The sequence below is a fragment of the Schistocerca serialis genome, chromosome 6 (genome assembly GCF_023864345.2).
Source record: "Schistocerca serialis cubense isolate TAMUIC-IGC-003099 chromosome 6, iqSchSeri2.2, whole genome shotgun sequence".
Lineage (NCBI taxonomy): Eukaryota > Metazoa > Arthropoda > Insecta > Orthoptera > Acrididae > Schistocerca > Schistocerca serialis.
The window spans coordinates 376,449,192-376,474,345 of NC_064643.1; the positions used below are offsets into that span (position 1 = coordinate 376,449,192).

General features: G+C 39.7%; 1 protein-coding gene across 4 annotated transcripts in view; it reads left to right on the plus strand.

Annotated features, from left to right (window-relative positions):
* Nucleotides 1-25,154, plus strand: part of LOC126485168 (unconventional myosin-Ie-like) — a 416,688-nt gene that overhangs the window by 12,886 nt on the left and 378,648 nt on the right. For all 4 annotated transcript variants that reach the window (XM_050108845.1, XM_050108848.1, XM_050108844.1 and 1 more), the window contains exon 4: nucleotides 19,657-19,751. In XM_050108845.1, coding sequence (XP_049964802.1) covers nucleotides 19,657-19,751 — 95 coding nt within the window. The remainder of the gene's footprint in view (nucleotides 1-19,656; nucleotides 19,752-25,154) is intronic.

Genomic DNA, 25,154 nt, shown 5'->3' on the forward strand with positions numbered 1-25,154 from the left:
GGATCGTACATTCCTGTCATCGCACCATGGTCCTTCCTGATCCAGAACTCAACTTGGGCACCCGGAGTTTGTATGTTGTTACACAGTTCCATGTTTTGAGCCTTTTCCTTAAAAAAAGACTTGAATGCCCCATATTGGTCATCTAAAGTCTAGATGTACGCAGAAGCTTAGAAACTTCTGTTTTCTTGTCCACACCTCTTGAGGTGCAGATTTTCCTACTCTTCTCTGTATTTACCACACCCTGGTCTTGTCCTGACTGGATTGTGTTTGCCAGTTTTATGGCTGGGTGGCACTTTTAACTTTGAAATTGTTATACTAAGTAAATCATTCTAGCATCTGACTGGCCATTGCTTCCTTCCGGACTAGTCCCATAGACAGTCTCCTCCCTGAAGCAGATATCTCCCCTCTTCACTTCCTACGATACCATCTGTTGATCTTCAGTTCAGATGGTATCAGCTGTTGATCACATACACGATCGCCATCGACAATTTTCTCATCATCCAGTGTATCAGGTTCATTTTGTAAGTGAGGAGTATTGACCCCTGACACCTGCTCTAAGGTGGGATTACCAGTTGGAATGTGTGTTGTAGCCTTCTGCCAGCCCCACCTCTTAATTTGCTTGGAATGTGCTCCCTGAGTTTTCCTGCATAAACCGTTTTGGTTGGTACCCAGGCCACAAATTAGGACTGATTTATTCCATAGTCCTAAAGTTAGTCAACTCCATGACCTTACGACATGTGCTCCTTTCAGTTCTCCAAGAATACCAGGGTGTTGCCATCATTTACTCTGATGATTCTAAAGCCATAGATAGGACAGGATATCATTTTACATCTTCTGTCAGTTATGGACAACATTTGTTGCCTGGAACATGTAGTTCTTTTACGATAGAGCTGGTAGCCGTGACAGAACCTTTCATTTTGTTAACGGAGTTAACCAAGTTTTAATTTGCAGTGATACTGTGAGCAACCTCCAGACCATTGATGACTGTTATTCTCTCAGCCCTGTGATATCTGCTATTCATCAACTTCTCTCTAACCTTAATTATACTGCCTGCTCAGATGTCTTTCTCTGGGCCCTAGGTCATGTGGGTATCCCAGGGAATGAACTTTCAGACTGTTTGGATAGAGAAGTGATTACTCATCACACATCCACTTTGATGATCACAGTTACAGATTTTCAGATGCAAATAAGGCCTTTGCTCACTCAGAGGTGGAACAGCATGTAGTGGGGTACTGTTGTCTCAAATAAACTTCTCACTATTTAGGAAACAACTGCTCATGATGCTTATCTGTCCATTCATCTCGGAGGGAATCCACCATCCTATGCCACCTCCACATTGATCATACCAGACTAACTTATACTTTTACTTTTACTTTATGTAATGAGCCAGTCAAACATTGCGATAGTGGAGTGTTACAGACATAGGACATTCTGGTTTAATACCCCCTCCTTCTGGCCCTCCGTGCTAAGTGTGTTCTTTTGTATTGTTTGCCTCTAATATCGTTTCAGAAGAAGATAAATTGTTAACATCGAGTATAGATTTAAGTGTCAGGAAGTCGTTTCTGAAAGTATTTGTATGGAGTGTAGCCGTGTATGGAAGTGAAACATGGACGATAACTAGTTTGGACAAAATGTGGTGCTACAGAAGAATGCTGAAGGTTAGATGGATAGATCACATAACTAATGAGGAGGTACTGAACAGAATTGGGGAGAAGAGGAGTTTGTGGCACAACTTGACTAGAAGAAGGGATCGGTTGGTTGGACATGTTCTGAGGCATCAAGGGATCACCAATTTAGTATTGGAGGGCAGCGTGGAGGGTAAAAATCACAGAGGGGGACCAAGAGATGAATACACTAAACAGATACAGAAGGATGTAGGTTGCAGTAGGTACTGGGAGATGAAGAAGCTTGCACAGGATAGAGTATCATGGAGAGCTGCATCAAACCAGTCTCAGGACTGAAGACCACAGCAACAACAATGCCTCTAATATTGAGAGACGATACACAAGCTGTTGACCTGGTTCTCTATTTTCCCCAAGTCAGTGATTTTTATTATCCTGTGTGAGTTCTAAACTACCTTTGGGTTGGGGGTGGAGTGGTTGAGTTGTTTGTGTCTCCTGCTGCATCTTTCAAGACTCTTTTACTCTGTTGTAGTCACTTTCAGATGCAGTTTGCATCTCTTTCTGCCACAACCTAATTTCCATTTTAGGGTTAGCTCACTGTTGAATAGTGGGCGCTCTTTAACACTAGATTTTAATGGATGAAGAGTGAAATGGCTATGGATGGGATTGCTCCTACTGTGTATGAGGCCCTGGGTACACCCATCCCTGCCTTACACATTCCTCTCATCTCATTTTTATTAGTGATGCTCCAGCTGATGTCCATTACATGTTTAGCCCTCTCCCACATAGAAATCATTCATTGCTCTGTTACGGTGTTTGGCCTTAACCAGATTGGTGGTGGTTGGATGCATGTGGGGTTTCTCTCACTACACATGAGCTATGGGAAACCCCTTGTCTGCTGTGACCTGCGTACCGGCCTGATTTGTACATATTTAAAGCTCCTGTGTGCTTTCTTCATCCGAACAAGCTACTGGTTGATGTCATTAACTCCAGATGAATTACATCTGGACCGAGAGGCTGATGACCTCACTGTTTAGCCCTTTAACCCCCAAGCAAACTACCTACCAGCCATAACTTCCAATAGTGTCAGTATACACAGGTTGTAGACTGTCATTTCTTCTGTATTCAGCTTTCCAAGTGAACTCCAGCCCATATTTAGCCTCCTCCTTATTTCTATCCACTTGCTGGTTTCAGCTTTCCAAAGTATATAAATTTCTTGACTGTTACTAAAACTTCATGATCAATCTTTGTCATTCTCCTATTGGCATACTGGTGGTACATAGTTTTTTTTTTTTTTTGTTATAATTAATCTTTCAGGTGTACTATCATACATGCTTTGGTTGGTCAGTTTCTCCATCCTTTGTCAAAGCTCTTCCATATCCGAAGCAAACAAAACAATGTCAGCTGCAGTTCAGATAAGATATGTTTGCATGTATTCCTTCTTCACCCCAGTTTAGTGATTTTTAGAACCCTTCCAAGTCTTCAGGAAATGGTTTACCTGAAATGGGATCTCCATGCCAAACTTCTTTATAAATTCTGAATGTTTCACCCTTTGGATGGTGTCGAATAGAAATTCCAGTCTTCTGTATCTTCTCCTACAAACTAACTTGTGTAGATTCTATTACTTGGTTCTTAAATGGTGTCAGCAAAGATTTTTTGTAGTGGAGTCAAAACTCTCTTGTAGTCTATAAACCCCTTTCAGAATTATAACTGATATTTGTCACTTGTTTTATAACTTTTCTCACTTGACATCCTGAAAACCATGGATGAAGGCAGTCAAGTAGCTGCAGTATTTCTTGATTTCCAGGAAGCATTTGACTCAGTACCACACCTACACTTATTATCGAAAGTATGATAGTATGGGGTATCAAGTGAAATTTGTAACTGGATTGAGGATTTCTTCATAGGGAGGATGCAGCTGTTATCTTGGATGGAGAGTCATCTGCATATGTAGAAGTAACTTAAGGTGTGCCCCAAGGAAGTGTATTGAGACCCTGACTGTTAATGATTTTGCCGATAACATTAACAACAACATCAGACTTTCCGCACATTATGCAGTTATCAGTTATCTCTAATGAAATGCTACCTGCAAAAAAAAACCTGCAAAAATATTCAGTTGGATCTTGATGGGATTTCAAAATGGTGCAAAAATTGGCAGTTTGCTTTAAATGTTAATAAATCTAAAATTTTGTACTTCACAAAATGACAACACAGACAAGGGTAATCCCAAAAGTAAGGTCTCCAATTTTTTTATAAGTACATAGACCTGTTTATTTCTACAATGGTTTACATCAGTTTACAGCTTGAACATTTAGCTATTTTTCGATATCATTACCATTCCTGTCAATTCATTTTTGTAGCTGCTGTGGCGGTTTTTGTATGCCCATGTCATACCAGCTCGCCACCGTGCTGTTCAGAAAGTATGAACCTCTTCTTTCACCTCGGCGTCGGAGCTGACTCGCTGGGACCACAATTAACGCTGACAGGTAGTCTGAGACTCTGAACAAACTCAAACAGGCAATTCAAAACCAGAGAAGAGGAATGTTTAGCAAGGGCATACACATTCTCCATGACAACGCTCTCCCACACATTGTCCGGTAAACCATTGCTCTCCTGCAACAGTTTTAGTGGAACATAATCACCCACCCACCCTATAGTCGTGACTTGGCACCCAGTGGTTATCACCTGTTCCCTAGGTTAAAAGAACATTTGGCCGGAAAGCAATTCAGCTCCAATGATGAGGTGAAAGAAGAGGTTCATAACTTCCTGAACAGCATGGCGGCGAGCTGGTATGACATGGGCATACAAAAACTGCCACAGCGTGTACAAAAATGGATTGACAGAAATGGTGATAATGTCAAAAAATAGCTAAATGTTCAAGCTGTAAACTGATGTAAACCATTGTAGAAATAAACAGGTCTATGTATTTATAAAAAAAAAAAAAATGGGAGATCTTACTTTTGGGATTACCCTCATATTATCCTACTACTATAATATTGATGACTCACAGTTGGAATTGATAAACTCGTACAAATGCATTAGTGTAACAATTTGTAAGGTTGTGAAATGTAAGGTTCACAAGGGCTCAGTAGTAGGTAAAGCAGGTGGCAGATGTTCTCAATTGCTCACTTACAGTCCCCTCTTTATACTTCTGTGAGTACTAATGTGTAGTTCAGGTACTTCTATCTGACTTTTGTTACAAATAATGGAAATAGTAAAGGTAATGAGTCACTGCACAGTTGAGATGGTGATAGGCATATAAACTCTAGCTGTTTCCAGTATGATGCTCGTTAAAACACCATTTCTACAATTTCTTCATTCTGCATAACTGTTTACTTATCTACTTCCTTTAAACATAATTTTTTATTAATTGAAACTATATTTTTACATAATGAATATAGTACTTTCTAGCTTGGTGTTGTGGCGAAATAAATAAAAAACATTTTACATTTTAAATTCCACGTCATTGTTGATTTAATCAGAGTTCTCACCTTAGACGTAGAATTAGTCCTTCTGCCACAATATTAATTCATTAGTCGCCATCGATGTTCTCTTTGTTGACCGTGTGTACCATCATGAGTCGGCATCGGTTCACTTCACGAAGACGGTGGAAACCAAGGAATACTATGCTACGTCGCTATAAATAATTTTCGTAACACTTCGATACTTTTCACTATTTTTTATTCACAACACAATAAGACTTGCTGTGCTCATCGCACAAACCATAATTACCAACCACATGGCTGCCTTTCCGCACAGTCCAAAAATCACGTCCATCCTCCACAAGGCAACAATCGAAAGTGTCCCTTAGCTCCTTGGAGTATCAAACAAAAGAGAATCCAATGTGAACTTTACAAAGATTATAATATACATGCCTCTCAATTTATCTTTGGCGCAGCTTTTAAGATATCGTATGTCTCTGCATAGGAATGTGTCATTACAACTGCCCCCCTACTGTATACTGTCACTAGAAAATTTTATTTGATTGACAGGATACAGTAGTCGACCTTGCAATTGATAGGTTTGGGGGTCTTTTATTTACAAACTTCATTTTTATTGTCTCATTTTCATGGCACTGTGAATTCTTTGGTATTTCTGAGTGTGTGTCAGTTTTTTGGTATACTTATGCTAATATTTACAAACCTTAATCCTAATATACAAAGTTCTGGTTAATACTGAGAAAATGACATCATGTAGTAAAGTTTGTACAATAAAATATACACTGAATACAACGTTACATACAAATGTTTCCTTCCTCATCCGAGGTGAAAATTAAGTCCTTGTATTGCTTTCTGTATTTATTCTGGGGCGACGAGCTTTGTTCGCTAGCCCGTGTTGAATATGGGCGGGTGATACGCGCGCCTGATTGTTTGGTCGTCCGTTAGCTGGCGACGTTGGTTGAATGCGCGCGCCAGTGCACTGAATATACACCGACGTGCGGGTACCGTCAAGACTTCCGAACCTCAGTATGCGTGTGCTTTTTGTAGTTCCTTCCAGTACTTAGACTGGATACAACGAGGTACATTGGAATATGTGCCCCGAACAACACACCACACTATGTGCGAGGCGGAGGACGATCCCGTCGATGCAGCTCCTGGTAAGAAGCGTACCATGTCAAACTTGTTTGGCATTGTCCTTTCCTACTGTGACGCCATGGGTCGTTTGACGATACAAGCTTCAATTTTCGCTGTCACTTGTTTAGGGTCGCTGACATTTGCAACGTAGCACTACTTTGCACAATTTTAATTTCTACACACACACCACTTTAACCGCGAGTATTGCGATCGAAACTTCCTTTTCACTACACTTTTTTTTCTTCGCATTAACCCCTTTTACCTATTGTACTGAGATTCATTCCCCTCAATACTTCTGGTCAATGCACATAATTTGTAAGTCACGGGACTTGGCATGAAATACAAAATACATCACATACAATGGAATAACATATAATACATACAATACATTGTTTACATTAACTACAGGAAAAAACTATCGACTAAAATTGAAAAAATTTTTGACCACTCATAGTGGCTTCTTCGTCTTGGATTTTACTGACACACACGCTCGCCTTTTTCCATTAATCTGTTAGAAGGAACAAGTCCTTTGTTTTCCTTCTTGAACTCGAGTATAAGTAAAGGTTTACCTCCGTTACGTATTCTTCATACGCAACGACATGCATCAGCATGCAGAGAATACAGCTGTAGCCGCTCCACTGAAGCTTGGGAAGGGAATTTTCTACCTTCTACTTAGGGTAGTGGCAACGACTACGTGTATGCTACGGTTTTTTGCGTATAAAATCTGAAAATGCACGAAATAATCATTTATATGCAGCATAACCCTAATATGTACAGTGTTTTGTGCTTAAGCACGTTCTGGTGTGCTTGTAAATCATTACCTCTAATAAAATTTTCTACATTAACATGGACATATAAACATAAAATTTTGAAGTTCAGGGTGTAACTACTATTACTATGTACAGAGTTTCATAATAGCGGCACGCCCTTGGTTGCGTGTATCATCTTCAATTAAAGTGCGCTTATAGGCGTCTTGTGTTATCATGGGAGAAAAAATACAGACATTTTAATGCATCGGTTGTCATAAAAATCTATGTACACGAACAATCAGACCTTCATAGCTTCAGTGCAGCATGAAATTCTTTACGACGCTTTTGTTCATAATTCATTTTATAGACGATTCCTTTGCTTACAGGTCGTCGATCACACTACTTACCTGTTTCTCGTATAGCGGCGACATCATTTTCATTCTTTGTGACTGTAAATTGTTATATGTGTGAAAGATATAATTTTGACATGATTTTTTCCTTTCATGTTTCAAGTGGGTAAAGTAATTCATACCTTCCTTTTGCATACATGAGTGAAGCATCGCTAATGTTACACTTTGTATCAGGTTTTTCGCATTTTCTCGTAAACTCGTAGAGTCTTACGGTTTTAATTAAGTTGTTTCCTGACGTTAGGTATACCTGTTTATACGAGGTTGTCTTACAGTTTAATTTCCTTATACACTTCTACGTTGTTTAAGTTCCGTACATGTACAGGGCTTCTTTCGCCTTTCACACGTTCATACATACGTTTATACACAAAAAAATATCTACCACTATAATATACACTTTGCTGGTGGGGCCCTTTTTCGGTACCCTGCACCATTCCTTCAATATTCCAAAATAATTCAGGGTGTGCTGAGCATCGTCCCTTATACTAATAATACTTACAACTAAATATTTCTTCTTACATACATAACTGCCTTACAGTCCATTAATGCGCAACATTCCCTATTTTCCTCCTTTACACTTTAGCTTTCGTACATGTACCCTCGTGTATAGCTTATATATTCTACAAAGTTGTTTGCTGAGTGCTTCAGGTGTTTCCTAACGTTAATGTGTGTGTCTCTCTCTATAAACCCTAGGTATTTGTTTTGAGAGCGATTCAGTTCATTACTCACGCTGCATAGGTCTGTTTATTATTACCCTATTTTAAAGCTTGTGTCACTCTTTTCCTTAGTCACAAAAATTCCCGCGTTTACCTTGTTGTTCATTCTGAAAATCGCTATCTACTGTGTAATGTAAATGTATGCGTTATCTCTTTGATTTCCTCTTTGCTGCTTTTTCCCTATATGTAATTGTGTGCTGTTCTCGTGTACATAGCCTTTCTTCCGGTTATATATCTGCATTATTTATTTTTTTTCTATTTTCTTTCTCCTTCCGTACAAGCTAAGATTTTACTCAGTATAATATAATATTACAATATTACAATACCGTCCATGACCAGTATGTACTTGTATGTTCACTTTCATTACGTAATATCAGCTTATAATTAAATTTTCTAAGTTACTATTTACAAGACTTGTGTACCCTTTCCTTTCTTGTTTTTGAATGACTTTCGTCTCTGTGTCTCATAGTAAGAGTGGTCTCAAAACTTTTAAACGTTCCGCGCATGAGCGCTTACGTACCACGACTGGACTGTAGGTGCGGGGAAAACTCTGCATTGTTGGTGAACATTATTCGTGATAGCCACCATCGTGTAATAGTCACGTGACACCTGGACTCGACCGCGCATGCGCCTTTGCGCTTTGTATACGCTCAGCTGATCGGACATGGAAGGGGGGAAGATTTCTCCCCGGCTCGCTGCCTACAGCGCGGCCAATGACCTCGTCTTGACATGCAGCTATCGCGTGCTCATGAGCTGAGCGTTGGATTGCAACTTCGACGTGTGGTTTGTTGCTCGTCTCAAGCGAACAAACTCTGACCTTCGCGCTAATTTGTCTTTGTTCCCCTCTCTTAAATAACTGAGTTAGACTACAAAAGTACCGTATGGGTTATTTTATAGTGTTAAGACTCACAGTAACACATGTTTCATTAGGTTTGGTTAAATATGCGTTTTTAAGCTGGCATATGCCCCCAGTTGTTCGCACGTTTCTTGGGTTAATGACAGCAATTTTACTATGTGATCCAAGGTTGTACAATTTCAATTTTGCTAAAATAACATATAACCTTTAATGAAAAAATTCCTTGATGTCCTTGTGGGGGTATAACCCTTTCATCTTGCCCGTTCGTGTGTTACCTAACAGATAACATCCTGGGTGAGGTTTGTCTATTATAATGAAACTGCCACTTTTTGTTTAATGCCTTAATTTTAGAGGATTTTGGGTGGGTACGTAATAGTACTTCCTGTCCAATGTTAAATTCTGTAACGTTTCCTATCTTTTTGTTGTTATTACAGCCTGCACGAGGTCACTTACCTTGTCCGGTGCTTTCGTCTCTTCTTCACATAGATCATCTTCTACGGTCGCATCCTAATCATATCTTAAAAATAATTGTCTAAGATGTAATGTGTGCTTGTTTGTGCCCCCTGTTGTCAAATCGGTCGGCCGGTGGGGGCTCATTACGACCGATTGTTGTTTACCGGGGGAGACAAAGGCGTTGCTTCAGTACTGTCCGTTACCTCTACAAAGTGTACTGAGTGGTTATTCTGTCGCCAATTAGTTTCCGGACCGCTGCGTGCAACATTTTCTTGCGACCGGCCGTCGCTATTCCTCCTTGGTCTGTCATTCCTATTACTGTAACTATTGTAATTTTCATTTGTGTGCCGCCTTTCATCACGCGGGCCTGACCAATCATTCACGTGATTTCTATCATTTCCATACCGGCGTGGACCGTAATCTGTACTATACCTTCGGTCTTCACGTCTCTGTGGCGCCGAATTCCTCCGATTTCCGTAATTCCAGGTTCCATTATTTGGCCTTGTCGCATACGGATGCCAACTGTGTGGGTTTTGTCCACTGCCATTAAAATGATATCCGTTACCGTTGTTTTGATTGGTTCCGGAATATTCATTCCGATTACCTGTGCTCGGCTCTTCTTCGTATATTATATCAATTGAGTCAAGCACGGAAAGAAAGTATTCAAGGTCGTTCTCCGGTATGGTTACCAATTTTTCGCGTAAGTTCGCGGGTAGTTTGTTTTTCAGAATTTTGAGAACATCTACGTGCGGTATTGGATTGTTCCAATAGCGCGTCTTATTCAAGTACTTTTCGAAATACTTTCTCAACCCGCCGTTTTTGAGGTTGAACGGTTGTGGGTTGAATACTTCACGGCGCAGTCTTTCTTGGACCCCAGCAGACCAATATTTCTCCAAGAAAGCCCGTTCAAATTGTTCGTAGGTGACGCACTGTTCAGCCATGTCTGTGGCCCACAAAAGTGCGTCGCCTTGTGTGAAGCCTACTACATATCTAATCTTCTGTGCCTCAGTCCAGTTTCTTGGTAAGACATTTTTAAATGCTCTTACAAATACGACTGGATGAGTTTTTCTGGATTCTGTGGAGAAAACTGGAAACTGTCTATGTTTCAACAGGCTCTCATCGAGTAGAATCGTCGAGATGCAAGGCGACACGCCTACTGCCTGTTGCAGCACCGCGTTTGGCGAATAGCCATTGTTTGCCTGTGCCGGTGCGTGCACATACGCCGGACAGGGCGCGTGATGTTCTGCGTTATTGACATCGTAATCTGGCACGGGCGAATAAGTGTCGCGCTGCTTGTTGCTTGACGTAGGCAAGTCATTTGAAACGTTTAGTCTACCAGCAATTTCCTTACGTATTCTGTCCTCGGCTACTTTGATTTCATTACCTAATTTTTCAAAAAGTTTTGTTTCCCGGTCAGTTATTGATTCATTTACATTACCGTTTTCTAAAGTTTCATTTATTTTGATAATGTCCGCGTTGATACGTCGAGTCTCCTGTTTCAGAAAACCGACTTCTTCGTTAACTTTATTAACTTGGTCAGGTATTTCTTCACATGCGGACTGTACTCTTGTTAAATTTAATTGAATAGCCTGTACGTTTTCATGTATTTCTTTTTGTACGGTTTGTGTTTGATTGTGTGTTTCTACTATTTCTGACAGTTCCTGTTCCTGTTTGGTTGTAAGATCTGACAATTTCTTTTCTAAGTCATTTGCCAATACATTGTATACACTATTGACGGTTTTGATGACTTTGTCTTCGATCTTTTGATCGATTTCATTGGTGAGTTTATTTAAGCGTTGATCGAAATGTCTGTGTATGTTTTCAAATTGCGTGTTTACACTTGAAAACTGCTGTTGGAACCCAATTTCCATGTTTGACAATTTTGTGTTTGTCATTATTTCTAGATTCGCCAGTTTCTCGCTCACATTTGACATCAGACTATATAATGCCTCAAGCGTAACTGACGAAGCTTGTGTGTTTGTATTTATGCCATTATTTGTTGCCATTGTTTCTCTGCCACGGTCTGATTGAATCGAAACCGGGCTAGGTTCACTGACTTCACGCGAAATATTTTCATCTGATCTGGTAATCGATGCTTCATCGACTGTGCACAAGGTTTCATTTGCAAGTGGTTCGTTATTGTTAATCCCTGTGGAGTGCAATTGAATTGTATTTACTTCTACATTATGTTGTGCTGAAAAACTAATTGCGTCATCATTTACGTCACTATTGTCAGAATCGGTGACGTGTCCATGAACATTTGTCAAATTAAAGTTCTTCGATTCCATTATGAAGATATTATTTTTATCTGTACTTTACTGTTAATCTAAATCTTTAAATTCTCTCGCAGTTGAATTAATAAAAATATCTCGCGATTGTTATTTGTTGCGCGTCGGAAATTTACAAGATGGCGCACTACGTCTTCTAATTCTGCGATTGTTGAACATAAAAAAGTAATTATCAAAGTGTAATTGTGTGTTGCCACAAACACTACCAGGATTTTAATATGGACAGGAAAAGGTTGTGCTTTAAGTGGAGCTAAGCCAAGGTGCAGCCACTGCATGCGTTTGCGCTTTCCTACCTTAATTCCGACTGAACTGCATCACTCACGATTACGTTAGTTTTGTAAATCCTTGTCCTTGTTCCTTCTGGTTATTGTGCCATCCGTTTATACAGTTAATATTGTTTCACTTTATTCGTCATTTTCCATGTGCGTCATGTAACAGAGAAACAGTAATTAGTACAAGTACATTTGTAGCACAACAATGAAGTACTTACTCTTTGTTCCACCAGCACTGTCCCTGTCAGCGGTCGCCAGTGTGGCGAAATAAATAAAAAACATTTTACATTTTAAATTCCACGTCATTGTTGATTTAATCAGAGTTCTCACCTTAGACGTAGAATTGGTCCTTCTGCCACAATATTAATTCATTAGTCGCCATCGATGTTCTCTTTGTTGACCGTGTGTACCATCATGAGTCGGCATCGGTTCACTTCACGAAGACGGTGGAAACCAAGGAATACTATGCTACGTCGCTATAAATAATTTTCGTAACACTTCGATACTTTTCACTATTTTTTATTCACAACACAATAAGACTTGCTGTGCTCATCGCACAAACCATAATTACCAACCACATGGCTGCCTTTCCGCACAGTCCAAAAATCACGTCCATCCTCCACAAGGCAACAATCGAAAGTGTCCCTTAGCTCCTTGGAGTATCAAACAAAAGAGAATCCAATGTGAACTTTACAAAGATTATAATATACATGCCTCTCAATTTATCTTTGGCGCAGCTTTTAAGATATCGTATGTCTCTGCATAGGAATGTGTCATTACAGTGTACAGTTTTATTTTGAATCGTAAGAACTTGTGGTCACCAGAATTCCTGAAGTGGTTCAAGACCTGAAAACATCCATAATTTGTTTGTTATTTGGCAGTACATAGTGAACTTAATTTTAATTATATTTGGTCCTTTCTGTGCCCATTTTCTTCTTGAAGTTTTCATGAAAAATGTGTTTTGGTTTTTGTGCTTCCTGGCATTGAATTTGAAGTTTACAACTGAAGAGTCACTTTTCAGCTTTGTCTCCACTTTAGCATTAAACAGTTATTTATTTTTAAAACTGTTAATGGCATTGTTTCTGAAACCACTTCAAGGTCAACAGCTTGATCTTTATTGTGATGATGGAACTTTCTTTGGTCTGTGGCTGAAATAGGAAATCGTGTATATAAGGACTTGGTCATTTCTTAATCCAAATTGTGGGTACTATGCTGCTTTTCAAATAATTCAAAGTGAACATGAGGATGATTCTTAACGAAAGGCTGTACCTAGAATTCCTTCCCTTCTTTCTCCATGAGCAGTAGTTTTAAATTAACATATTACACAAACATATTACTATTATGTGTCAATGGGAATTTTCCCAATGTGTACTACTGGTCATAAGCTCTTGGGCATTTCCAGCTAGGTGACACTGTTGTAACTAATGTCATAATCATCATCTTTTGGCAAATTTTCGAGATATTGCAGAAGTAGTTATATTTATACACATGGACAGCCATCCCCTACACATTACTGTGAGTACCAGTGTCTTGTGTGGTTGGGGAGGAGGGTGGGATGCATTGCTTGGATTTCTGCTCCAACATTCTGGATCCAACTCATATTTTGGGCTTTGCTGAGTGTTCTCTAGGCCTGTAGCTGCTATTGCGGGACTCCACACCAAGTGTAGTTAACAAGCTTCATTTGGTTCTCATGAATCATTATTTATTTCTATAGATTCTTTATTATGTTTGCCAACAGCCATTGGCTCAGCACAGCAGTGAGTTGGCACCATCATGTGAGAGGCATTCAGTGATAACCATTCTGGTACATAGGGCGTGTGACATCTGTGAAAAGCAGCTTCCCAGCTGAGCCGCAACATCTGAAGGAAGTGTTCTATTGAAATGTATACAGAGAAGTCCAGATTAGAAGGATGTTAAAGAAAGGAAAGATGTAGCAGCCCATAAGCTCACTTTTCTTCCCTATATGGGGCCACTCTCAGCCAAGATCATGGTGCTGTTTGTAAACTGCAACACCAAAATTGTCTTCCAGCCACCACCAAAGACAAAAGATTTTCTCAGCTTTGTGCAGGATCCACTGAGACTTCACGTATCAGGAATATATAGCATCTTAATTGAGTTTGACCACCAATATATTGGTCAAATACAGCACTGTATCTTGAAACTTCATGGGGAACACAGAACACACATTTGACATTTAGAAAACCCAAATTACTGTGCTGAGCTAGCAATTATTGGGAAAGTGTAGTAAATGAATCTGTAGAAATAAAAATCCTCAAGAATGTCATCAATAACGACAAAGATTGTCAGTATAAGTTGTGTGTGGAATCCCCTGCAGCTACAGGCCGAGAGTGCACCCAGCAATGGTCATTACACAAGACCAGGGTGGCGATTCTTCCTGAAAACCTGGAATTCTCAGTGAATTATATTTTACCTGGAAAAATCAGTGAAATGTCATAGAATTTCATAAAATCTTAGGGAATTCTGTGTTTTTAACTTAGCATTGAAATTGAATTTTATTGAGTTCTATGAATCAAAATTTTTTAAAATACTTATTACTTCAGAGCATATTAATTATATGAATATTATCATATATAAATTATTGATGTTTAAAAACTGCTGTTAAATACGGCTTATGGCTGGTGTATAGCTCCACTGAGAGGCAAGAAAAGTCGTCATTGTTATGGTATTCTGCCACGTGCAACCCCCCCCCCCCCCCCCTTTACCCGTGGCACTCGCCATTTTTTTGTCAGGAGCTTCTTGACATTCTTGACACCACCTTCCTCCTGACACCTGGAATCCTCAGGAAATCTTTTTTTCTTTTCCAAGTTTGAGTAGCCACCCTGAAGATGGATAATAATGCTCACGCAGAGATTTAAGTGAAGCCTACAACCAACTCCAACCATACTGGTCCACCCACGGTCCCTCCCTGCCTTTGCAAGATCACTTATTGTCCTGGAAATATTGAAAAATAGGAAAGCATTGTGACAAAATATTATAGTCATTGGAAATATGATGAGTTAATAGTATAGAACAAGGCAGTGCTGCTATTAGGCATTTTGCATCACTCGCCATGAGACATCAAGAATACTGGAGGGAGGGGTTGGTTGGGGGGAGGGGGGTGCTGTATTAACAGCTGTTTGTAACTACCCCATGAGAGAATGATAGATAGATGACATATCTGTTGTACTTATGCCAATTCCTGAGGTGAATATAACACATAACACAAAGTATTTGCAGGAATAGTATTTCTTATGCCTCGGTTCACATCCCCCATAAATTTTGTGAAACATTTTCTTATGCAAGTCTCTTTTTACTTAAAAATTTTGCCTCTTTGGACATTATCGAAAATTATGTAAGATTTACAAGATGTAATGATCCACACAGCATTGTGGTAGGGACATGGTGTTCTTGAGAAAGGGTCTCAAGCATTTGTCTCTGTTCCTCACAAATTTATCTTAGGCTGTAACAATCACTTGTCAGTTACATCATCATTATGACATGCTGGAAATGTGAACTGCTGCAAGTAACAGTAGTTACTTCAGAGGGACAGCTTATGTTGCTTTTAACCATTCTTCTTCCGTTATTAGGCAACCTGTACTGCAGGCTGAAACTCGTGACGATGATTGTGGTAGACCTGTTTTATGACAATTGAGTTGTTTACCATGTGTAAAAAGAGCTGATGGCATGAATGCTACTATCTTTAAATGTCTTAAAATACCTAGGTCACAGCCTTGTGGAGCAACAAGAGGATAACTACTGCTGTTTTCTAAAGCCATTTCATGTTTTGAGCTTAAGTATGAGTGCACAGTGTAGAATTCGGCAAGGTTACCACATCTAATCATCTTGAGTCCAGAAGATACATTTGTGTACATCAAGTATGGTTGAAGAATCTGTTCTTGTGCACGTGGTGTTGCCAAGCCTGCAGGAAACCAGCAATAACTGCTGTCAAATACACTGTAAAACTTCACATTTGAGGTAATAGGTATTGCATTTGTTAGGGTATAAAATGGCAATAGACCTTTTTTACAATAATGCTTGTACTGAGTTGCAGCTTAGGCTGTGATTTGTGTAGTTCAGTTTTACTGTTTGCTTTCTTTCATCCAGTTGCAAGAGGTGAAGGTCACAGATAAGTCTGTATCACTGTACTATCTGTAGTAAATTTTTATGATTGACACAATCAAAGGCCTTGGCAGTATTTAAGGAAATGCTGATAGATTAATATTTCTCCATTAAATTTTGCAGAGCAAATTTGATTTTGCCTTTAAGGGATTTTATATGTTATTAAACTAAGATGATTGTATTTTGTCTGAAATTTTTCATCTGAAAATTGAGTTTTTATCCTGGCTTCGACAAGGAGATTAAAATTGTAAAGATTAGGGGAAGTTGGATGTATTGAGATAGCCTTTGGTATTTCAATAATTAATGGTTGTTAAGGTTATAGTTAAGGAAAGGGGAAGTGCAAGATGGGATATTTTTATCTGCTGAATGTTGTTTGCCAACAGGCAGTTTCACATAACTATTGGAAACATGGCTTTACGTAAATGAGAGGTGAATAAAGGGGCTGTATGTTTTTAAGGGTGATGTTGAAAGCTTTCAATGTACTTCATAGTTTGTGTCTTGTCCCATGCTGTTCCTTGGAATATATAGGGAAACATGAGGTTGTGATTACATTGGGACTGAAGGAATCTGCTTAAATTGATGCCATTACAGTGTCTTTGATTCAGGCTTCCAAATTAGCTACTGCATATTTCCAACTAAAATTCTTGTAAAATCTATTTTCTTTTTTTATGTATTTGTTTGGTTACATTGCACCTATCAAGGTTGTATTGTGATCAAGAAGTATAGGGTTTTTTTTCCCCTGGAGTGAAGCTCTGTAAGGAAGTGAAACATGGATGATAAACAATTCAGACAAAGGGGAATAGGGAAGTTTGGTGCAACAGAAGAATACTGCAGATTAGATGGGTACATTTGGTTATTAATTAAGAGGTACTGAACCGAATTGGGGAGAAAAGAAATTTATCGCACAACTGGACTAAAAGAAGAGACCTGTTGATAGGACACACCCTGAGTCATCAAGCAATCTTTTTTTGGTAATGGAGGCAAGTGTGGGGGTTAAGGCTAAAAATTGTAGGTGGAGACCAAGGCTTGACTAAGTAAGCAGGTTCAAATGGATGTTGGTTGTAGTAGTTGTGCAGAGGAGGGGAAAGGCTTGCACAGAATAGACTGGTGGGGAGAGCTGCATCAAACCAGTCTTTGGACTGAAGACTGCACTTATAACATTGTGATAAGGACATCAAAGGTTAACCTCAATTCATTACTAAGAAACATGTGATCTAAGAGATATGTAATCTGCCTCTCATTGGTAAACTGCGGTCAGCTGTTGGCACATCCCCTTTCATCCTCTTGGCAGTACTATGCAAAACTTGTAAGTGGAGCACTAAACTTATTCTTAATTTTTATTATGGCTAATAATACTGGATAACAACTCTTCTCAGTGATTTACCTATGTTTGTTATTTCATGACTAATTAGTTTTAAGAGGTTTTTATTAGGTCACTTTCTAGTCTGTTTGTTTGTTCAGTACAAATTTCGCAATTAATTTTTAACTCCTGATGAGCTAGCTGTAAAATTTAAATCTAAAAATGTGTAGGGCATGAAATAGATAATGAGTGTAGAGTGTAGTTCTTGGGAAAAGTCCCAACATTTCATATCATTTGCAGTGCAATAAAATTGTTTGTGATTTATGTGAACTGTTCATTCATCAGTTATTATTGCATGTTCCTGACAATCATCATTATAAATTTTACAAGTATTGTCATAGCTATTAAAAAGTCACATGCATGAAGTTTCATGACTATATGCATGGGGTTAGGATTCTGTATGGGGCTAGGAGAAATTATTTTATGTTTTTTAAAAAACATGTTATATTAAAAAGATTTTTGTGTGAACTTGTTGCTTATGTAATTTGTGTCTAGCTATTAGGTGAAATTACTATACTGTCTAGTCGCATTAATGTGACCACCTGTCAGAAGCTTGAATAACCAAATTTCGCAGTGTGAATTGCTGCAAGACTTGCAGGAAGAGAGTCAATGATATTCTGGAAGTTAAAGACAGGGATGTAGAGCCATGCTGTCCAGTTTTGTGCCCAGCTGCACTAGGTTTCGCAATTGAGGATTCATGGTGCAAATAACCCGACTGAGATGGTCCCTCAGATTATTGATTTGAGTTTAGTGGCCACGGAAGAATGGTAAACTCATCCTGGTACACTTCGAACCATGTACACATGCTATGAACTGCGTGACATGTTGCTTTGTCCTGCTGGTAGATGTCATTGTGCCACGGAAAAACAAGCTGCATATAGAGGCAGTCATTGTCCCCAAGGACAGGTGCGTACTTGTGTTGATCCAGTGTGCCTTCCAGAATGACGAGATCATCGAGGGAATATCACAAAAGTCATGATTCGTCTGAAAAGGCCACCTGTCGCCACTCAGTGGATGTCCAGTTGCAGCATTGGTCCGGAAATTCCAGCCTTCATCACTGATGAACAGCAGTCAGCTAGAGTACATGAACAAGGTGCCTGCTCCAGAGTTCCATACACAGCAATGTTTAGTAAATGTTCATTGAGGAGACACTGTTGGTAGCTCTTTGGTTCATCTGGCTGGTCAGTAGCTCAACAGTTGCATGTCTGTTCGCCCATACACGTCTCCATAACCGTAGTTCACCTCTCTCATCTATGGCCTGTGCTGCACCACTGTTGCCTCAGAACAGCTTTGGATGGTTCTATTATGCCAATGAATGGGATTGGGGAGAAGAGGAGTTTATGGCACAACTTGACTAGAAGAAGGGATCGGTTGGTAGGACATGTTCTGAGGCATCAAGGGATCACCAATTTAGTATTGGAGGGCAGTGTGGAGGGTAAAAATCGTAGAGGGAGACCAAGAGATGTATACACTAAGCAGATTCAGAGGGATGTAGGCTGCAGTACGTACTGGGAGATGAAGCAGCTTACACAGGATAGAGTAGCATGGAGAGCTGCATCAAACCAGTCTCAGGACTGAAGACCACAACAACAACAATAATTTTGCCACTCATGTTAGAACCACAGCAGAATGTAAACAGTTTGCAAACTTACCTGTTCTTGAAATTCTTCCACCCTTGGTCCAGAAACCAATGATCATGCACTTTTGGATGCCAGGTAAATCACTCAGTTACCACATTATGACAGTGACTACACTGTTTCATGTGTCCCCAAACCTGCCTTATATACCCTCCACAGCTAGTGCTGCCACCTGCTGTCTGTGAGTGGTTATTTCATGTTGATGTCGAATATAGGGGGTGGTTGCATTAATGTGACTGAACTGTGTATATTATCAACACTGCATTTGATTAAATTTTGGAAGAGATGAAACTTGGTTTCATGATAGGAATTTTTCTGATAACGAATATGCAGTATAACTTTCTTTTGAGTAGCAACTTTCCTTCTCTCGTATTGTTCCTTATGAGTTGGTTGTTTGAAAATGCAGTGAAGCAGTTCAAGACAGAGATGTAGTTTTTTTTTTTTTAAATATATGTTTATTTTTCATTTTCTATATATCTTCTACTGACTCATTTCTCACCACAAATTGCCTTCCTTGTGTTATACTAATTGATAATGTTCTTACAAATGTTTCATGACTGTTCTCTGGGTAAATGAAAGGTAATTGCTATTTAATTTTTGCAGGCACCATATGAAAACCCGCCACATATCTATGCATTAGCTGATGAGATGTACAGAAACATGTTAATAGATAATGAAAATCAGTGCGTAATAATCAGGTATTTAATTTCCCATCTTTATCCTCTTCTTGTAAATCATTTTGCACCAGTAATTTCCAATACTAAATTACTGATATTCTTGATTTGGACAACTGAGTTTACAACAAAGTAAACTGTAATATTTCTTTTAGATTTGTTGCACATGAGGAAAGGAGTTTGAAGTTTATGCAGAATTTGCTTTGACCATATTATTTGAACTGCAGCTAATATAGTTGATAGAATACACTTTTCTAAGAAAAGAGCTCCTCTAACGTTAAGATTGATCCCTTTCATAACACACTGATGAGGAAAAAATAATTAATGTAGAGTAATGAAGTTTCTGGAATACATTTGTGTAGGTAAAATAGTTAAGTGGTTTAACATTTCAGGAATGTAAACACAAGAAAAGCCATTGAGAATCTGAAAAGTCGGTACATTGATAACTGGTGTAACTGTCAGAATGTTGAATGCAAGCATGCAAAAGGTGTTGTACCGGTGCCAGATGTCAATTTGTGGTATAGAGTTCTGTGTCTGTTGAACTTGGTTGGTCAATACAGGGACAGTTAATGCTGGTTGTGAATGACACCTGAATTGTCATCTGATGGTGTCCCATATGTGCTATGTGTGGCAATAGAGCAGCCCAAGGCAACATGTCAGCACACTATAAAGCATGTTGGGTTACAACAGCGGTATGTGATTGAACATTATCCTGTTAAAAAACACCACCTGGAATGCTGTTCATGAATGGCAGCATAACAAGTTGAATCACTTGACTGATATACAGATTTGCAGTCAGGATGCGAGAGTTAACCACGAGAGCGCTCCTGTTGTCATAGAAAATCACACCCCAATCCATAACTCCAGGTGTAGGTCCAGTGGGTTTAGCACACAGACAGATTGTGTGTAGGTCCTCAACTGGCCTCTTCCTAACCAACACATGGCCATCACTGGCACCGAGGCAGTCATCAGAAAACACAAAAGATCTCTTGTTGGCCCTCCAGTGAGCTCTCATTTGACATCGTTGAAATCGCAAACGACAGTGGTCTGGGGTTTTGGAATGCACACAACAGGGTGTCTGTTTTAGAGCTACCCTTGAGGTTTCTGTTTCAGAGCGATCCTTGAGGTGTCCGTTTCAGAGCTGTCCTTGAGGATCTGTTTCCTTAATGTAAATGATTTACAACAGTTTGTTGTGTCACTGTAGTGCCAACTGCTGCTCATATTGCTGCTACAGACACAGTACAATGCACCACAGCAAGGAACATGGTAGTCTTTCCTTCTAGTAGTGCCATATGGCTGCCCAGAGCCCAGTCTTCTCATGACCTTACATTCTCATGGCCACCACTGCAAGCAATCATGTACAGTGGCTACATTCCTGCCAAGTACACTACTGGCCATTAAAATTGCTACACCACGAAGATGATGTGCTACAGACTCAAAATTTAACTGACAGGAAGAAGATGCTGTGATATACAAATGATTAGCTTTTCAGAGCATTCACACAAGGTTGGCGCCGGTGGCGACACCTAAAATGTGCTGACATGAGGAAACTTTCCAACCGATTTCTCTTACACAAACAGCAATTGACCAGCGTTGCCTGGTGAAACGTTGTTGTGATGCCTCGTGTAAGGACGAGGAATGTGTACCATCACGTTTCCGACTTTGATAAAGGTCATATCGTAGCCTATCGCAATTGCAGTTTATCGTATCGTGACATTGCTACTCTCATTGTTCGAGATCCAATGACTGTTAGCAGAATATAGAATCGGTGGGTTCAGGAGGGTAATACGGAACGCCGTGCTGGATTCCGACGGCCTCGTATCACTAGCAGTCTAGATGACAGGCATCTTATCCCCATGGCTGTAATGGATTGTGCAGCCATGTCTCGATCCCTGAGTCAACAGATGGGGACTTTTGCAAGACAACAACCATCTGCATGAACAGTTCGACGACGTTTGCAGCAGCGTGGACTATCAGCTCGGAGACCATGGCTGCGGTTACCCAGGCAGGAGCGCCTGCGATGGTGTACTCAACGACGAACCTGGGTGCACGAATGGCAAAACGTCTTTTTTTTTGGATGAATCCAGGTTCTGTTTGCAGCATCATGATGGTCGCATCCGTGTTTGGTGACATCGCGGTGAACACACATTGGAAGTGTGTATTCATCATTGCCATACTGGCGTATCACCTGGCGTGATGGTATGAGGTGCCATTGGTGACAGGTCTCGGTCACCTCTTGTTCGCATTGACAGCACTTTGAACAGTGGACATTACATTTCATATGTGTTACGACCTGTGGCTCTACCCTTCATTTGATCCCTGCGAAACCCTACATTTCAGCAGGATAATGCACGACCGCATGTTGCAGGTCCTGTATGGGCCTTTCTGGATATAGAAAATGTTCGACTGCTGCTCTGGCCAGCACATTCTCCAGATATCTCACCAGTTGAAAACGCCTGGTCAAAGGTGGCCGAGCAATTGGCTTATCACAAAACGCCAGTCACTACTCTTGATGAACTGTGGTACCGTGTTGAAGCTGCATGGCCAGCTGTACATGTACACACTATCCAAGCTCTGTTTGACTCAATGACCAGGTGTATCAAGGCCGTTATTACGGCCAGAGGTGGTTGTTCTGGGTACTGATTTCTCAGTATCTATGCACCCAAATTGCATGAAAATGTAATCACCGGTCAGTTCTAGTATAATATATTTGTCCAGTGAATACCCATTTATCATCTGCATTTCTTGGTGTAGCAATTTTAATGGCCAGTAGTGTATTTGTGCAATATCACGGATGGAACATACAGCTTCTGATAGCCCAATTACACGACGACATTCAAACTCAGTGAGGTGTTGGTAATGATGTCTTTGTCACCTTAAAGGCTTTCTTGACTAATATCAACTCATCACATCCAGTCTCTAAGGTAACTTACACTCACAACGGTTAGTGTGTATTGGAAGAAAACCTGATTTGCATCCTCATAGTGATGCTACTAGTGCCACTCTTATGTGACTAGTGCAAAATTTGAATAGAAATTATCTTTAAGATGTAGAAATGTCCCTACCAACTTTCATTTATCTTGCACGACTCTTTTTTTGATGTCAGGATTGTTTTCAACACAACTTCCAATATCTTACAGAACTGGGCTATCATACAGGGATTGTATGCAGTTGTATTCTCAGTTCTTTTTCAGTGGGGTAGGGGTGGGAGGGGGAAGCAGGATGTTACAACGGTTCTGTTGTAGGTATTTTGTTTTTGTAACTAGCTGATTAATGAAATAATATAGAGGCCAGCTCTTTATATCCTCCACAAACAGCTGTCTTGGGGCATCTTTGTTTCTTCATCTCTTAAAAGTAGGTGCACAATGAAAATCACTGTAAAAATGGCGATCACCCTATTTTCTCCTCTTCTTGATGTTTTACTAGATATAACTGTGCTCCTATGTTTGCAAACAGATTAATGAGAGCACCCACCAGAGTATAGTGTTTGTGCCACACAGATATCTGAAGGCACATTTTAATGGTATGTTTTTTTCACCAAGTCAGGAGGCCTGTAGGTGCTCAACAACTGATTTAACTTCTTATGTTAGAAGGCAATGAAATGAATGTTTCATGAGATTCTTCATAGCATCTGATGCTATACTTAAGGTATTAGGTAGATGATTTTAATGTATTTTCTGGGTAGTTAGTTCTCACATATTTTGAGTGATCAATCAGTCAGTCTGCTGATGAATTATTTTAGGTATTGTGTTATTATTGTACATGTCATTTAACAATAGATTATACAGACTGACTGTAGACTAAGTCTTGTATATTGTGTACTTCTGTTTGAAAAAGTGAGTGAAAGCAAGTTGGAATGGAGCAGAGTGAGTTACATTTCTAGTATAATGCAACTTTCAACATTTTAAACCCTTTCATCTCACTATTTTAGTAAGGATGCTAGTGACCTTGGTGCTGACCAAACAACAACAACAACAACAACAACAACTACTACTACTACTACTACTACAATACTACTACAAACAGCTCAAAATTCATGTTGCTTCAGGCTTTCCAAACAGACTAGTTACAGAAATGGTTCTCAGGCAAAATGTTGGATATCACTGTGAAATCCCCAAAATATTTCATCAGCGCACCTGACTAATATCGTAAGTTGCGACGAACGCACTGCAGAGTTACAGATGGCGTGTCCTATTTATAGCAGTCTAAACTGGAAATTTGCAGGTGTGAAGTCACCAAATTTGGTGGCCAGTATTGAAAATTTCCTGATAGAAAATGGGAAGGACAACTATGCCACCTGTGGATGATGAACCAAGGACTTGTGTGTATGTGCAGTGGCTGTCGTTTCTGTAACCTGCCATCGGCTGTCCCAGATGTTTGCAGCTCCAGAAATCTTTTGAACAGATACAGGATTCCAACATAGCACACCATAATGTCCACTGCTGGCAATATTAAAGTCACAGTAGCCACTAAGGGAAACTATTGGTCATACAAGAGAAGATGCGTCAGTGGTGACGTAAATATACAGATGAAAATGGCGAGACTGTTGACTCATCAGGAATGGATGTGTACTTCAGCATGTGGCTTCCAAAAGAGGGTGCTGTGGTGACCAGTGGCAGCACACAATAGAAACAACAGCATTCGTGTGCACACCAAAGTCCTTGGTTCATCACTCAACAGATGATGTAACTGTCCTCCCTGCTACTGATAGGAAATCTTTGATATTGGCCACCAGATATAGGACATTTGCATCTGTGCATTTCCTATGTAGACTGGCATAAATAAGAGGCATCTGTCATAGCTCAGTTTGTTGCAACTGAAGATGTCAGTCAGTTGTGTCAATGAAATATTGAGGGGATTTCATGACATTTGACATCATGCACGAGAACCATTTCTGCAACTCCACATTCATTGGTGTGCTGTCCCAAGGTATTTCTACGCCCATCAGAAAAACACTGATAAAGAATTATTTTCTTACTTTCTTATTTTTGTAGAGTCCAAGTTTCTGCTTCATAGCTTGTAGTATTCCACTTGCAACTTTTGACGAGGTACTTCTCTGATGGATGGTATACAACCTTAACTTTTAACAGACTTTTCTTTATATTAAAAATCTTTCTTTTCATGTGTTGTAGATCATATTTATGTTTTACAGTGTACAGTATAGCTGATAATGTTATTTAAATAATGAAAGTCCTTCACCCTTTTGAGAGCATTTCTTCATTAAGTCTGCTGATGGCACCTTCCTCGCCATTCTTGTAGATTTCTTTACCATGTCCTTAGTGTTACTGATTTTCATATTGTATTTCATCATATAGCCTGCTCATAATTCGTTAACACTTCCAAGTCCACTTTCAGATTTGAGAAGGCCTTACATACAGTGTTGCAGTTGATGTGATAAAATGAAGGTCAGAAAAACTTTCTCAAACT